The 14,469-nt window shown below is 40.2% G+C and overlaps 1 protein-coding gene across 1 annotated transcript in view; it reads left to right on the top strand.

Annotated features, from left to right (window-relative positions):
• Positions 1-14,469, top strand: part of METTL14 (methyltransferase like 14) — a 40,830-nt gene that overhangs the window by 14,431 nt on the left and 11,930 nt on the right. Inside the window, exons 2-6 of the mRNA XM_015861863.2 lie at positions 3,978-4,443; positions 4,776-4,864; positions 5,542-5,629; positions 12,934-13,014; positions 13,359-13,446. Of these exons, the coding sequence (XP_015717349.1) occupies positions 4,378-4,443; positions 4,776-4,864; positions 5,542-5,629; positions 12,934-13,014; positions 13,359-13,446 (412 nt within the window). The 5' untranslated portion in view covers positions 3,978-4,377. The remainder of the gene's footprint in view (positions 1-3,977; positions 4,444-4,775; positions 4,865-5,541; positions 5,630-12,933; positions 13,015-13,358; positions 13,447-14,469) is intronic.

Here is a 14,469-nt window from a genome sequence, read left to right as displayed (position 1 = left end):
TACATCTATATCATCATTTGTCCTTTCTACAACTGTTTGCAGAAGTGAGAAAAGTGTTGTTGAAAATCTTCCTGCAGTTCTCTTATCGCAAGGTGTGAGATAGATAAGATGATGCTTAGTCACCTATTTAACATTGATAATCATGTCTGTGTGAGGAAGAGCTCCTCTGGGTACTGAGTTGTACTCTACACTTTCCATGAGAAAAGTTCCAGGTACGTTATCTTCATGTTCAGCTGGAAAAACAAAAGTGCAAGGCAGCAATGGAATGAGGCATTTCTGACATATCCTGCAAGGATTTCTCAGTGTCCTCCCTGCAAGAAATTGAACAGCAATGCCCATCCAATGTGTAAATAAAACTTATTCTCCAGAGTTTCAGAGGGATGCAGTAATAACAAAGCTACACTTAGATGCATCCAATAATACATCGAGTATTTGAGTTATCTTCACTAACATAAGATTCTTTTGCTGGGAATGAGAGGGTAAAGTGAGCGGCAGCAGTATTCTTACAATTATGTATGCATATTCTTTTAATAAATTATCTCTGATACACAACAAAAATATAACTAGCTTATTAAAATGTGTGAAACAAGGATAAAAAGGGGTGGAAAAGATAAATAGTTATTGGAGCAGGAATAGTTTTGTCCATGAAGTGATATTTAGCATAATGTAGAGTTTGGATATCTAAATGTTGTAGACATAGAAAAGCAGCCAACACTTCCGATCAGCATAAGCCTGATTGTGAGGACATTTGGCCAACAAACTGAAGTGTAAAGTAAGATGTTCATTTTTCTATCATTTCCCTCCTATATATTTATACAGATTTAATCTGGTCCATATGGTTCATGTATTTAGCAGAAAAAAAACTAGAACAATACTGGCATTGTGCAGACCTGTTGCAGACATTTGTACTTAGATAGCTTTCATTACTCCAGAAAGTGGAAACCATAAAAACTCAAAATCTCATGGTTTTTAGTATTATTATTATTGTCCTCTTTTGGAAACAGGACTCAGAGTTTTGCTATTAGCTTCAACGGAATCTTCATTTTGCCACTAGGAACCAAATAAGAAACTTCTGTTTGGATCCATAGGAAATGGATCATTTCGTTCAAGAGTAGTTCATGTTTGCACTTTGTTTTTTCGGTATGTGTAGATGTGATTTAGCGAGGCAATATCAGTGGGAGGGGGATGGTTGGACTAGATGATCTTGGAGGTGTTTTCCAACCTTGAAGATTCTATGATTCTGTTATCTCCGAGTTAAAATAAGAGTGGTATGTTCACATAAAATATGTACAAGTACTGTACTTTAAAATAAACCTGTTTGATTGTAAGAACAGTAGGATACAATTTCTGTCTATAAGATAAAAATTTTGAGTACAATTTTAGAATCTTCTGTGAGAAGCAAAGGCAACGCAGAAAAATGATACATAATATTTTGTCATTTATTTCAGTGCTGATAGAGTTAATTCTGTAAGTCAGCGCACACTGGCACAGATGGAGATGTTTCTTTGTTATCCAAAGCAAAACAAATTCACACTTCTTTAATGCTTTGAATTATAATAAAGCCAGCAGATGTCATGTAATTAGATTTATACTGGCCATGAGTGGACCAAATTTTGCTCAATATTAGGTCAAATAACATCTTTGAAGTTCTTAGTGGATGTTTGCTCCTGCCACACTCACTAAGGGCTAGTTTTGGAGCAGTGTTGAAATGAAAAGGAGTAAAATACATATGATCTTGTAAGTCCCTTCCAACAAATCCAATAATGGGAGGATGGTTGAACTAGATGATCTTGTAGGTCCTTTCCAACCTTGTGTTTCTGTGATTCTATGATTCAAACCTTTCTGTGATTCTATTATCTAGAAGCAGTACAACATCCATCTGATTGCAGTATAATGCAAGGGTATGATTAATTGGTCCAGCAGCACCAGTTTTCATGCTGTGAGCAACATGCAACATCAAGGCTTCATGCCCATTACAAGGGACATGCACAATACTGGGACAAATGGCAATGAAACTTGATCTAGATTGTCTCATTTCAGCAATAATGTTCTCTTTTATTTCATCTGTTTGGTTTATTTTGTGCTCTTAATGTAGTAATTTATTGAGCATCTGATTGGGCATGATTTATTTTGAGATTTGTGATGTGAAGAATTACTGAGGTGAGAGAACAGTGATAAACTAAGCAGCTTTGGCCTCTATGACTTTCACAGTCATTTGTACTGATGCAAAATAAGCTAGCAACTTTTGCTAAATGGAAGAGACTAGATTTGATTAGATATCAGCATATCAGAATTTCCAAGTAGGTGTGAAATTTGACTTTTATTTGATTGTGTTTTATAAATAATTTACACTATCATAAATGGTTAAACAAAGTGGAATTGAAAGTCTGCTTATTACTTTAGGAGACACCCATTTGAAGCTGGAAGCAGATACAAGTATGGAGGAAAACAGATTTAGAACTCAAAATTGTTTCAAAAGTAGAAATAGTTAAAATGATAGAATGCAGTTCAGTGATGTGAAAGATAATATGGTCAAGAATAACCTGTTAAACAACAACAGGATGAGAAAACAATTGACTTCATAAACCTGGATGAAAAAAAATCTGGGGAATGGGTCAGAGTTCAATCAGTGCTGAATGCAGTTCAACCAAATCATTTGTTGCAAAAATGAGCAAAGCTGCGCTGAGATTCCTGAATGGGTCTGCAGCCTACAGCTCATGCTACACCATATTTGTATCTGACATCGCTTTGGAAAGGCTTCATCTGCAGCTGAATGCCTGGTTTTGGAAATAGCTATTTGAGAAAGACTTTACTTGATTAGATGAGATTCCAGGAGGTAAAAACTTCAGCAGTCTCCATCCACAGAACAGTAGGATGGGAAGAAATGCAATGGCAGTCTTCCCAGACAGTAAGGACCATTGCAGAGGAGAAACAAATAAACATCTACATGCACTTCCTATGAAGTGCAGTAATTCTGCTGTCCATTCAAAGTAGTGGCTATAAATCCCAGCAACAAATATTTAGACTGTAGACTAGCCAAAAATAATAAAAAATCTATCATGAAAATCTGGCATGGTTTGCTTGTGGAGACCGATGCATTTCCAGAACTGGATATTCATTGCTTTTACACAATGTCAGGCTGACATCAGGATATGAGCATGGAATAGATTATTTGATTTTTTTTATGATTCCATGGTAAGGTTCATAACCTATAGATTGGACTGTGATACGGTATATGCGTGCATACAGCTCTTCTGCTGACAAACAAAACTTGGCCTGATACTTAACAGGACAAATAATGACCACAGACTGCAGACTGTGCTCAGAGGTCAAAACAAGAAGCATACACACAGAGAAAAGGCAAGAAGCAAAAGTACAGCGTTTTTATTTTGAAACAGCACATGCATATAGCACAGTATCCTTCATAGCCATTTGGTTTGTAAAGATTAGCTTGTCTTAGCAACCAGTTCTAAAAACAGAGTGCAGGCTCACACAAACTACATGGTGTCACATCCAGGAGGAAGTGATTCGGTTACTGTGCAGGGGCTTCTGCTGTATTCATTACAGCCAACAGCATGAAAGAAGCATGCAGCAGTATGAGGTAGCATTTCTTTTTCCATAACATTTCCAGAGACAGGACAGTATAACTAGTAATGTACTCTAAGGACATAACAAATCACCTCTTGATATTTGTTTTTTTTTTTTAATGATCGAAAGCTCCATCCTTTTGCTGTGATGCTGTATCACCAAGAATTGTGAATGTTGAAATACTGTTTCTTCCTGCATTATACCTTGGAGAAAAAAAGACCTCGCTGGAACGATCTCCCTGAGGTACAGCTGTTTGCCTGGAGAGATGGAGCTTATTTTGCAATGGTCAAATGAAAAATGACTTTTAACGTCTGTATCTATGAAAACAAACCCATGTCGGCAGTACATCTTTTAATTATTATTATTGTTGAAATGTGTATGCATGGCAGAGGACTCGCGCAGGAGTTCCTATCTGTGAAGAGCTTTGCTTTTACCACACGTGCATCGCCGGATGCGTAAGGCGGCAGATAACGCGGCTCACGGCCATCTCAACTGACGGACCAGGAAAGCCTTTCTCCCACGCCGCTCCGAGCAATCAAAGCGATGCCGCTCGCTGCCCCCAGGATATCGAGGAGGCGGCGGGGCGGCACTTCCGAGCAGCCGCGGGCAGGATCGAGTGACGGCTCGACTGACGGCAGCGGGGCAGCTGTGGGTGCCATGAAACACGCCAACATGGCGGCCAGCCCTGCACTACACGCAGCCGCCAGGCGCCTCCATCGGAACAGGGGGCGGAAGTGACGCGCAGGCGGACGCCGGGCGAAGCGGGTGACGAGCGGCGGCGGCGTGGAGATGAACAGCCGCCTGCAGGAGATCCGGGAGCGGCAGAAGCTCCGCCGGCAGCTCCTGGCTCAGCAGGTAGCGGCGGGCAGCAGCCGAGAGCTGTAATGGGGCCGGGTTGGGTCGGCACGGGCCTGGCTGGGGAAGCTTGAGCCTGCAGGGCCCGCCCTTTCCCTCTGGGGAGTGGGCGCCTGACTGCGCCGAGGGCGGCAGCTCCGTTAACGGTGTGGGGCGGGCAGGGGGCACGGAGGCCTGTCGGGTTGCTCGGCCGTGCTGTAGAGCCGCTGCCGTCCGATCGATGTTCTGTATTACTGGCTTTGCTGCTTTATTTTCTATTTTATTTTATTTTATTGTTTTCCTTTCCTAATCAGTGGTAACTTTGTCTTGAATTTGGTTCGTCTTTTCTTCAGCTAGGAGCTGAGAACGCAGACAGTATTGGTGCTGTGTTGAACAGTAAAGATGACCAGCGGGAAATTGCTGAAACAAGAGAAACCTGTAGGTATGTGTCAGCACAACGTTTCTGTCAGAAATACGAGGAGTACAAGGAAATATGAGGAGACAACTTTCCAAAAGGCCAAGTAAAACTTACATAAAAACGGTGTGGTGAAAGACAGTGCTTCAGTTATTACTCAGATCTGAATAAAACGTAGGGTTTTAAGCATTGGCTTTTAACATCAGTTCTGAAAACAAAATTCACCTTTGCTTCAGATGTTGAAAGGTAACTGTGGAACAAAACGGAGGTGTTATGGTGTGCTGTCTGCATTGTCCTTTGTGATTTGCCTAGAACAACTGCAGTTGAAAGGATCTTACAGAATGGTAGAAGTGTTTAGTTGAAAACTGAGCCAGAGTACCAAGTGCTTATTGATTCTCACCTGTAACAGTGATTTGCTTGTGTGAGTAGGTGTACTTTGGGGTAGAGTTGTGCTTTGGGGTAGGTGCTGCTTCAGGTAAAATAAGCTGTACTTCTTATAGTAGAACAAGGATCACTGTTTTAGGAGTCATTAGTTGTGCTTATCTGAGGTATCCTGAGTGAGAACAGACTTCTCATATAAGAAGTTTCAGAATCATTTCCAACTAGTAGAAGCATGAAGTCAAGGAAAGTCACTGGAGATTCTTGAAATGTTCTTTGGAGGAATAGAAACTGTTAGCTATGACAATTTTTTTGTATGTTTATAGGGCTTCTTACGATACTTCTGCACCAAATGCAAAACGCAAGTATCCAGATGAGGGAGAAGCTGATGAAGAAGAGATTGAAGAATATAAGGTAAAAAGAAATAACTTTTTTTCTTTCTTTTTTTTCTTGTGGCTTCTTGAGAGACATGTAAATTGTGTGTATGTGCACATGTAAAAATAAACAGGATGTGTGTATATTCCTTAAAATTATTCTTGAGGGCTGAAATAGTCATAAGCTACACCCCTTCATGTTTGAAGAGTAATGGCAACAGGTGAAGTTCCTAACAATTGGAGAAAGGGAAACATCACTCCTGTTTTTAAAAAGAGTAGAAAGGAGAAACATCATGAGGTGGATCCTCCTGGAAGTTATGCCAGGACAGGGAAGTGATTAGGGTAGTCGGTATGGCTGCACCAAGGGCAAATCATGCCTGGACATTTTTATGGCCATCCACTGTATAGTGACTGTTTCAGTAGACAAGAGAGCAGCTGCTGATGTCATCTACTTGGACTGTAAGGCCTGTGATTCAGTTCTCCATGACATTGTCGCAGCTGAATTAGAGGGTTTGATGGCTGGGCTGTCAGAGATTAAAACAAAAGAAAATGGTTGCATGGCTGTGTCCAGAGAATGAGTCAGGAGTTCAGTGTCCAGGTGGAACCCAGTGGTGTCCCTCAAGGGCCTGTGCTGTTAGCAGTAGTACCTAATACTTTCATAGTTGGCGCAGTTAAAGAATTGAGTGTGCCTTCAGCAAGTCCATGGGTGACACCAAATGGATTGGTACAGTTGATTTGCCGGAGAAACAGGTTGCCATCCAGTGGGACCTTGACTGGCTTGAGGAGTAGGCCCAAGGGAACCTTTGGAAGTTCATTGCTGCCAAGTGAAACGTCCTGTACCTGTATCAGGGCAATCCAAATATTGATGCAGTCTGGGTGGTGGGTTGATTGAGAGCAGCCCTGTTGAAAAAGACTTAGGGATACTTGTTGGATAAAGCATTGGTTATGAGCTAACAATGTGTGCTTGCAGCTCAGAAAGACGCACAAAAGAAGCGTGGTCAGTGGGTTGAGGGAGGTGATTCCTCCCTCTATATTGTCATGTGAGATCCTACTTGGAGTGTTGCATCCAGTTCTGTGCTGCCAGTACAAATGAAAAACACGGTCCTATTAGGACAGGACCTGAGGGGAGCACAACAAAAATGACCAAGAGGCTGCAATACCTCTCATGAGTAAGGGTTGAGAAAAATATTGTTGTTGAGCCTGGAGAAGAGAGGGCCTCTAGGGAGACCTTATTGCTTCCTTTCAGTATGAAGAGAGTCTGATAAGAAAGTGGAAAAAGGCTTTTTACCAGGGTCTGTAGTGACTGAATAAGGGCAGCAGTTTTAAACAAAAGAGTGTAGGTGAGACTGGAAAAGGCATCACAGGGAAGCTGGGGATGCTTAATCCCTGAAATTGCACAAGGGCAGGCTGGATGGGGCTTTGGGCTGCTTGGTCTGGTACATGGGTGTCTAACCTTTTGGCTTGCCTGGGCAGCTATACATATATATATATGTGTGTGTGTGTGTGTGTGTGTGTATATATATATATATATATATATAATTAAAACGTGAAGCTAGTGGGATATTTGACCTTGGTTTTGTGAAACTAATGTTTGAGTCTGGTTCATTCGATGTGGTTGCCATTTTTAGTGAGTTCTCAAGGTATTTATCAGCCGTCTTTGAAATATAACTTTTCCTGTGCAACATCCTTGAAAATAGTTGTTCACTAATGCACATGCTGCCAAAAAGCAATGACGTGAATAAGATGTGGTTGTGAAGTGAGGGCTATTTTTCTCTGATAAAATAGGTCTTATAGAAGTCTGGAAAAGAGGCATGATCTGATTTTTAAGTTGAATATCTAATTTCAGCTTGATACATTTCATTTGAAAATTTGAGGGTAATGTATTTATGTCAACTGAAAATTGATTTGAAAATACATTTAAAAAATTGATTATTTTTTCATCAATCCCAAAACCTATTCTCAAATTCCTTTATTAAATCTGAAAGCATGTTTGCTTATTTTTTCTCTGTTCTTAGGGCTGCCATTTGCCATAACTTGAGTTAACGCTACTCTGCGTCCTCCCTGTGCCCTGGTTTCAGCCCAGACAGTGCTGATCAGTGTTGTGCTGTTACTGTAGGCAGGGTGCAGAGCCGCTGTCATTATGGCACAGGGCAGGGGTTGGGCCGCAGGGTGGGCTTATCTGGGCTGCATGCTGCCCTTGGGTTGGACGTGCCTGCTCTTGTGGAAGGTAACGCTGCCTATGTTAGGGGTGTTGGACAGGATGATCTTTCAGGGTGCCCTTTCAACCCAAAACATTGTATGGTTTTATGTGTCCCTCACTGACATCTTTTTGATGTCTTCCACTGCAGTGATCTGAGAGGACCAACACAATTCTCTTCAGACATGGCTTAGGTGCATTGAACTGTAAGTTCAACAGGACACAGTGTTTGGAGGCTTAATTTAGTACTGCTCCTTGGAGAAAGAATGTTCAAGTGACCCCAGGGAATGGCTGTGTATGTTATTGCTGTTTGTCTGTGTTGGAAGAAGTGGTAAAATGTTTGTTTAGCCAGGCACATACGCAAAAAATGGAAGCAAAATTGGTGTTGGAAGAAAAGTTTGCATTTAACAAATGGTACAGGCCATTGGATGAGATACGGGGAAGTTTGGGGGGGATCTTCCAGCCTCTCTGTTAAGTGCAAAATGATGTCTTCAATGAACAAAAGACATACAGGATCCCAAGAAAGGGGTGATAGGAGGCTTGGTTTGGGGTATGCTTTAAGTATCCAGAGTACTAGGAAAAGTGCAGCTTGAAAAAACAACCAACCTAACCCCATGATCATGAAGAATGAGTGGTTATCAAGCTTTCACGCCTTTCATTTTTCCGGTAATCTCCCATAGCTTTCTCTTTTTTAATCTAATGTAAAGGTTTAGTTAACATGAATGATGCAGAAAGGAAGACTCTTTAAAGAGAAGAGTGATTATGGTAGTTATCTTTCTAATTTGCTTTGTATCTTATTGTAGTGTGTGTCTTTATGTAGAATGAGTCAAGGTCTGTTTGTTTATGAAATAATGTCTACTGTTCCCTTGCACACCTAAAAATAGAAGTTTTTTGAATGCATGGGCTTGGTTGCATTATGCTTGTCTTCACATATACAAAGATTTCTGTAGGGCTATCATAATAAAACCTGAAGTAAATGTATGAAGAGACTTTTTATTTTTTGTTAGTCTGTAAGTGGAGAAACATTTATTTTTAATGTGCTATCACAGTATCAGTCTTGTGCGGGTTGGAAGGGACCTTAGAGGTCATCGAGTCCAACCCCGGGATTCGAGCCTCTGTGTAGCAGAGCGGCACTTCTACCACTTGCGCCACAGGGGGGATTCGAACCCAGGCCCTCCGGTGTTGCAACGCGGCATTCCTACCACTGTGCCACTGGGGCACTATGTGCTGGTCTGTGTGTCCTCTAGCAAACTATGTAAGTAACAGTCTGAAAAGGGTTTTCAGAGCACATGCAGTGAAGTTGTGTCTCTCTTGTGATGTGTGTGAAGAGCCAGGCAGAGTACTCCAAGTATCGCCTCACAATTGCTGGTTAGAAGAAGGCCCACCTGCAGTGACGTGCTGGCAGTGCTATGTAGCACTAAACAACAGCTTTTTCTTTTGGCAAAATATACGTATGTGGGTAAGTCACTCTGTCAAAGCACGTGAATCCTATTATTCGCATGCAGAAGACTTACCCTGTCTGGGCTGCCGTCACGAGTGATCAGGCGCTTTCTGTATTGTTGGACTTGAAAAATGATACTATCACACATCAACTTCAGTCCAACGGATGATTAGATTTAGTGAACTTGAAACCCATACGTTAAAAATCTATAATGGAGACATCAGCTGTTTCTGTGGTCCTTGTTAAGTCCATTTTGGCAAGGACATAAGAACTTAGGAAAATCCTCTGTGTGTTTATGTAACCTTTTCAATAGTGCTTATAACATGTTTAAATTTAGTCTTGTTATATGAACTGGTTTAAAAATCTAGATCCTTATGCTATCGAGCCTTACTGGATTGAATTTAACATGCCTTAGAAAGTTACAATGAACTTGACTATCACTGTTTCAGAAAATATTACATATTTATTACATAGTCATTGTTTTTATCATTTTTATTTTTACAATTGGACTAGATGATCTTGTAGGTCCTTTCCAACCTTGTGGTTCTATGATTCTATTTTTTAAAGAAAATTAGAGAGAAATATTTTTGCTGTGAGGCGACTGACATGTCTCTAAAGCCCTGATTTGCAGTGCTGTGGGCTCTGTGCTATGCTGTCAGTGAATCCTTCTGTAGCAGTTTGATCTTTCTGTGCCCAGGCCATAGATGTGGTGAAAATGATGATACCCTCAAGCTTTACCTGCTCTAGCTGGAGTCTGAGTGTCTCGTTGTAGTTGCTGGTGAAGGCAGGTTGCTGTGAAGGTAGAATATTGTCATTTACTGCAATTTGGCATGAAGACACAGGGTGTGAACATGAATCCTTTAAATACTTGTATATGTAGTTGGATATTTCAAGGGGTCACTTCCTAGTATTCCAAATACCTTACACTGATGTGGTTTTCAGGGAAATCAGAGATGTGATATTGACTTTTTCATTATTTGTGGAAAGTCTGAGAGCAGCTGTTAATCTGTTCAGCCATTTAGGAACTTTTAATGCAAAGAAGCATTCTTGGGTGGTTTTTTTGTTGTTTGGTTGGTGTTCTGCTTGTGAAGAAGCAAAATCGCTTCTGACAGACTCTTGGCAGTACCAAAGTATTCACAGGTAGGCTAATAGTCATATATGGAAAGAAGAATGGAACTTACTCAACTATACAGCACTGCTTCTCAGGAAGCAGCCTAGGATCAGTGGCTGACCCTTATATGAGCCCAGGTACCCTGGGTCCACCTGTTCTGATCAGGTGAGGAGTACAGATGCAAACAATGTGCCTGTGCTCCCTGGGCCAGCCACACCCCTTCACCAGGTGCTCAATCACCAGTTCAAACCCTGACCTAACAGTTCCCTTACAGCTGGTTTGTTGTTCTATAAAGTAGGTGTTATATTGGTGGTTCTTTATAAACATTAGACTGATAGGAGAATAGAGAGCAACATAGTGAAAATACAGATTGGATGTTTTTCTTGGTTAGGGCAGTTTGGTTAGGTTAGGGTTGGACTCAATGATCTTTAAGGTCTTTTCCAATCTGAGCAATTCTATGGTCCTATGACTAAAACATTTCATTGTGTCTTGTCTCTCTTGATTATTTGAAAATATATTATATGTATACACACACACACAGAGTTTAATTTCTACATCAGACCTGTTGTATCTCAAGTATTGTGTCTTTGTTTCCCTATTAGTTGCTAGACTGCCTCAGATTTTTTTTTTAAACCTTTTAAAATGCCAATATTGTATTTGTCACAAGAATGTCATGAAGTGCATTGATACGGAGCTGTTACATTAGAAGGTGGATTCTTTGCTGGATAGTTCCTGCTCTTAGGAAAATCCTCTGCATCTGAGTTTTATCATATCCTCAGTTTATATCTGTGGTGGCCAGGTGGTGAGGCACTGGCACAGCTGCCTGAAGAAGCTGGGGGTGGATGCCCCATTCTTGGAGCCATTCAAGGCCAGGCTGGATGAGGCCCTGGGCAGTCTGATCTGGAGGAGGCAGACACCCAGGAGAGAGAATTGGAACTGGATGGGCTTAGGCTTTGTGTAGGCATCTGAGAGTTGTGATGCTCTTGTCTTTCCCTTCCCAAAAGTATGAATTTAATCAGTTTTGCTTGGGCCTGTATAAATGAATGTCTGGTGTCAACAGTATCCTGTGACAAAGAGTACCAGAGTTTTAACTTTTTACTAAATACAAAAATACTTCTGGTTTAGATTTGCAGAAAGATTTGTTTCAGAAAGCAGATTTGTTAATGGAGTACAAGAATGTCTTATCTTGAATAGTTAATTTCATTTGGTATCTGCTTTTATTGTGTACTTTACCCTTTGAAAGCTGATGTTGTAGGCTTTTTCGTTTGTGGCTGCAAGATTTTTTCAAGTTTATTATGAGGGCATAAGGAGGACTGGGATGGCTCAGAAGTGGGTATTTAGCAAGTGCTCACCATCAGAAGGCTAAGAATTGGAGGAAAATGGAACGGAGAAAACAGGTGTAAATTTATGATTACACAATCAGTTTTTAGTAAAACTTGAGCTTTCTACTTATTTTCCTGAATAACTCATGCTGGTACGTGTCTCCTGTTCACCATTTTCTTTGTAAACACCGCTGCTGCTTCTAGTAGTATTTGTTCATATTTTATTTTTTCAGTCTGGCTAAAGAAGAAAAATGTAAGACTGTTGATCTAAGTTATATACGAGAATAACTGTTGGGATGTGGAAGCGAGACAAAAAATCTCACCACTTCTGAAATGCCTGCTGAAATGAAGTCGGTTTGAAGCTCCAGTTTGAAAAGAACAAGGAGTTTATTTCATAATTTCAACAACTGAAGGGATCAAAATAGGGAGAACTATTTTTTGTTCTTATACGTCATAGGGTAAATGCAGAGATAGTAACAGCCTTCTCTGTATCTTTCAGCTTTAAAATATATGATGATGGGGAAAGTGTCTTAAAAAAATCTCTTTATGTTTCAGCCTCAAGACGGCTTTGCTCCTCATATGAAACACAATATTAACTGATTAAAATTTCTGTTGTAGTCAGCAGTATATGAGAGTATCTACTCAATATGGTAGATTGTGTTATTCAGTGAGTCTTCGGTTTTGTTTATACATAATGGGCTCTTTCAGGATGAACAGCAAAATAGAAAGTAACGTAGAGTGAGTCATATTTTTATTTCTGATCTCTGGGTGAATTCTACATTGGAAGTTTGGAGTACGTCAGCATGACAGGTCTGAACTCCAGAAATCTGATGGTCAATCGGTGGCACACTAACTAGGAAAAAATCTGGGATAAAATTCCTCTTTCTTGTTCATTTTGAGACTATGAAGTTGGAAGTTTTAAGTTACTTTTAAGAACAGTCCAAATGAAATACCAGCTTGTACTGACATTTCTTCAAAGTGTATATAGTAACAGATTTATATAGAGAAGATGGTTTCAGCTACTAAGGTTGAAGCAAAAGAGGTGTTCAATGGATATAAGTGTTGAAGTGTTCTACTAGTGAAGAACTTTGTTCTCAGTGATGAGAGGCAGACCCTTTTTGCAGTAGGTCATCTCCCCCTCTGCCCCATCTGAAACCTGTTTGGAACTGTCCGTGATGCACTGTTGCAGGGGACTTTCATTAAGAAGCAGATTCATAGTGAGAACGGAAACAGAAGGATCTCACACACCTATGAAATCTGTTTTACTTCCCAGGATGAGGTAGAGCTGCAGCAAGATGAAGAGAATCTACCCTATGAAGAAGAGATCTACAAAGATTCCAGTACCTTCCTTAAGGTGAGCAGTTTTGCAGTTAGAAGAATAGATAAAGGTATATTGTTGTGTCAAATTATTCATGCAATTGATTGTATTTGAAACAGAGCCTTAAAGGCTGAATGAATGAGTTTACTGAAGTTCACAGGTACGAAAGTTTCCTTGTGAAACACACAGCTGTAACAATGAGCAGTAGCAATGCTGAGTCTAATTGGAGATGAAAAGCAGAATGATAGTGTTGACTAGTTTAGCTAGTAAATGTATGCTGAAAAAAAAATCAGCTCTTTTCTTGTTTTACAGACTAACACATTGCAGCATGTGTTCAATTATCTCTCCTTATGGCTCACTGAACTCCTTCTGTTCTTTAGGGTACTCAGAGCTTAAATCCACACAATGATTACTGCCAGCATTTTGTAGATACAGGACATAGACCCCAGAACTTCATCAGAGATGTTGGTATGTGATAGTTATTGACTGATGCTATGATATCTCATTCTCTGTCACTTCTTTCTCTTCTCAATTTTATTTCTTACAGTTTCCAGATAATGTAGGTATATCATAGTTTTGTCTCTCTATGCACAAATTTGTACAAATGACTTTGTTATCATAACCTAGGAAATAAGCATTACCAAGGGCTATCTTGGATTTTCTTTGGAAGTATTTAACCAGGAAAAGTTTTTCAAAAGGAAGCTCTTGTTATTTCATAAAGCAGACAAGTTTAATGAGCAGACTTTTAAACTTTTGGAAATTGAAATATCTCCTGTAGTTCAGCCATTCCTGAGCTGTGCTACCTCCAAGAATTCATGTAGCATGTAGAGTACAGATTGTACTGAATTATTTAATGCATTAAGCAATGTGGGCAATATTTACTTACTAAGGTATGTAATTTCTGACAGCTCATTAGAAGGCCCAATGTACTACTGAGCCTAGAGGATGTCATTTATTAAGTTTACATCCATCTGGCCCTTGATGAACTTTGAACAAAATAGGACACCCCTCTGTCTGCAGTTGTCTGAAACATCCAGCCCATATTTTACCATACTTGTGATTTTTGGGGCAAGAATGGCGTGTTGATAGGTGCCAGCCCAAAGAGGTTTTCTTTGCTTGTTGAGACAGTGTTAGTTTCTCTGTACATCGTGAATGCTTCATAAAATACATCTGCTGCATCTGCACGTATAATATTAAACTGGCTCTTTTGACTCAGTTATGTCTTTATTTAAAAAGAATCCAGGCAACTGTTACATGCTTGAAATAGTTACGTGCTGTTTTTGGAAGTAAGTGGGTAGAGAATAATATACATCAGCCTATGTTATTTACTTTGACTTTTTATCTGTTGCTTAGCTGATGGTGACCAGCTTCCATTTCCACTGGTCAGGAGCATTTGATTTCCATGGGCTGGAAGCTGTACAGCATTGGATATTGGATGTGTTTCTTAAGATGTTTGATATTTGAGAAAAATGATGGAAATAGTTTGTTTTC

This window comes from Coturnix japonica, chromosome 4 (genome assembly GCF_001577835.2).
Source record: "Coturnix japonica isolate 7356 chromosome 4, Coturnix japonica 2.1, whole genome shotgun sequence".
Lineage (NCBI taxonomy): Eukaryota > Metazoa > Chordata > Aves > Galliformes > Phasianidae > Coturnix > Coturnix japonica.
Note: the sequence above shows the minus strand (reverse complement) of the source record. Positions and strands in the feature narration are given on the sequence as shown.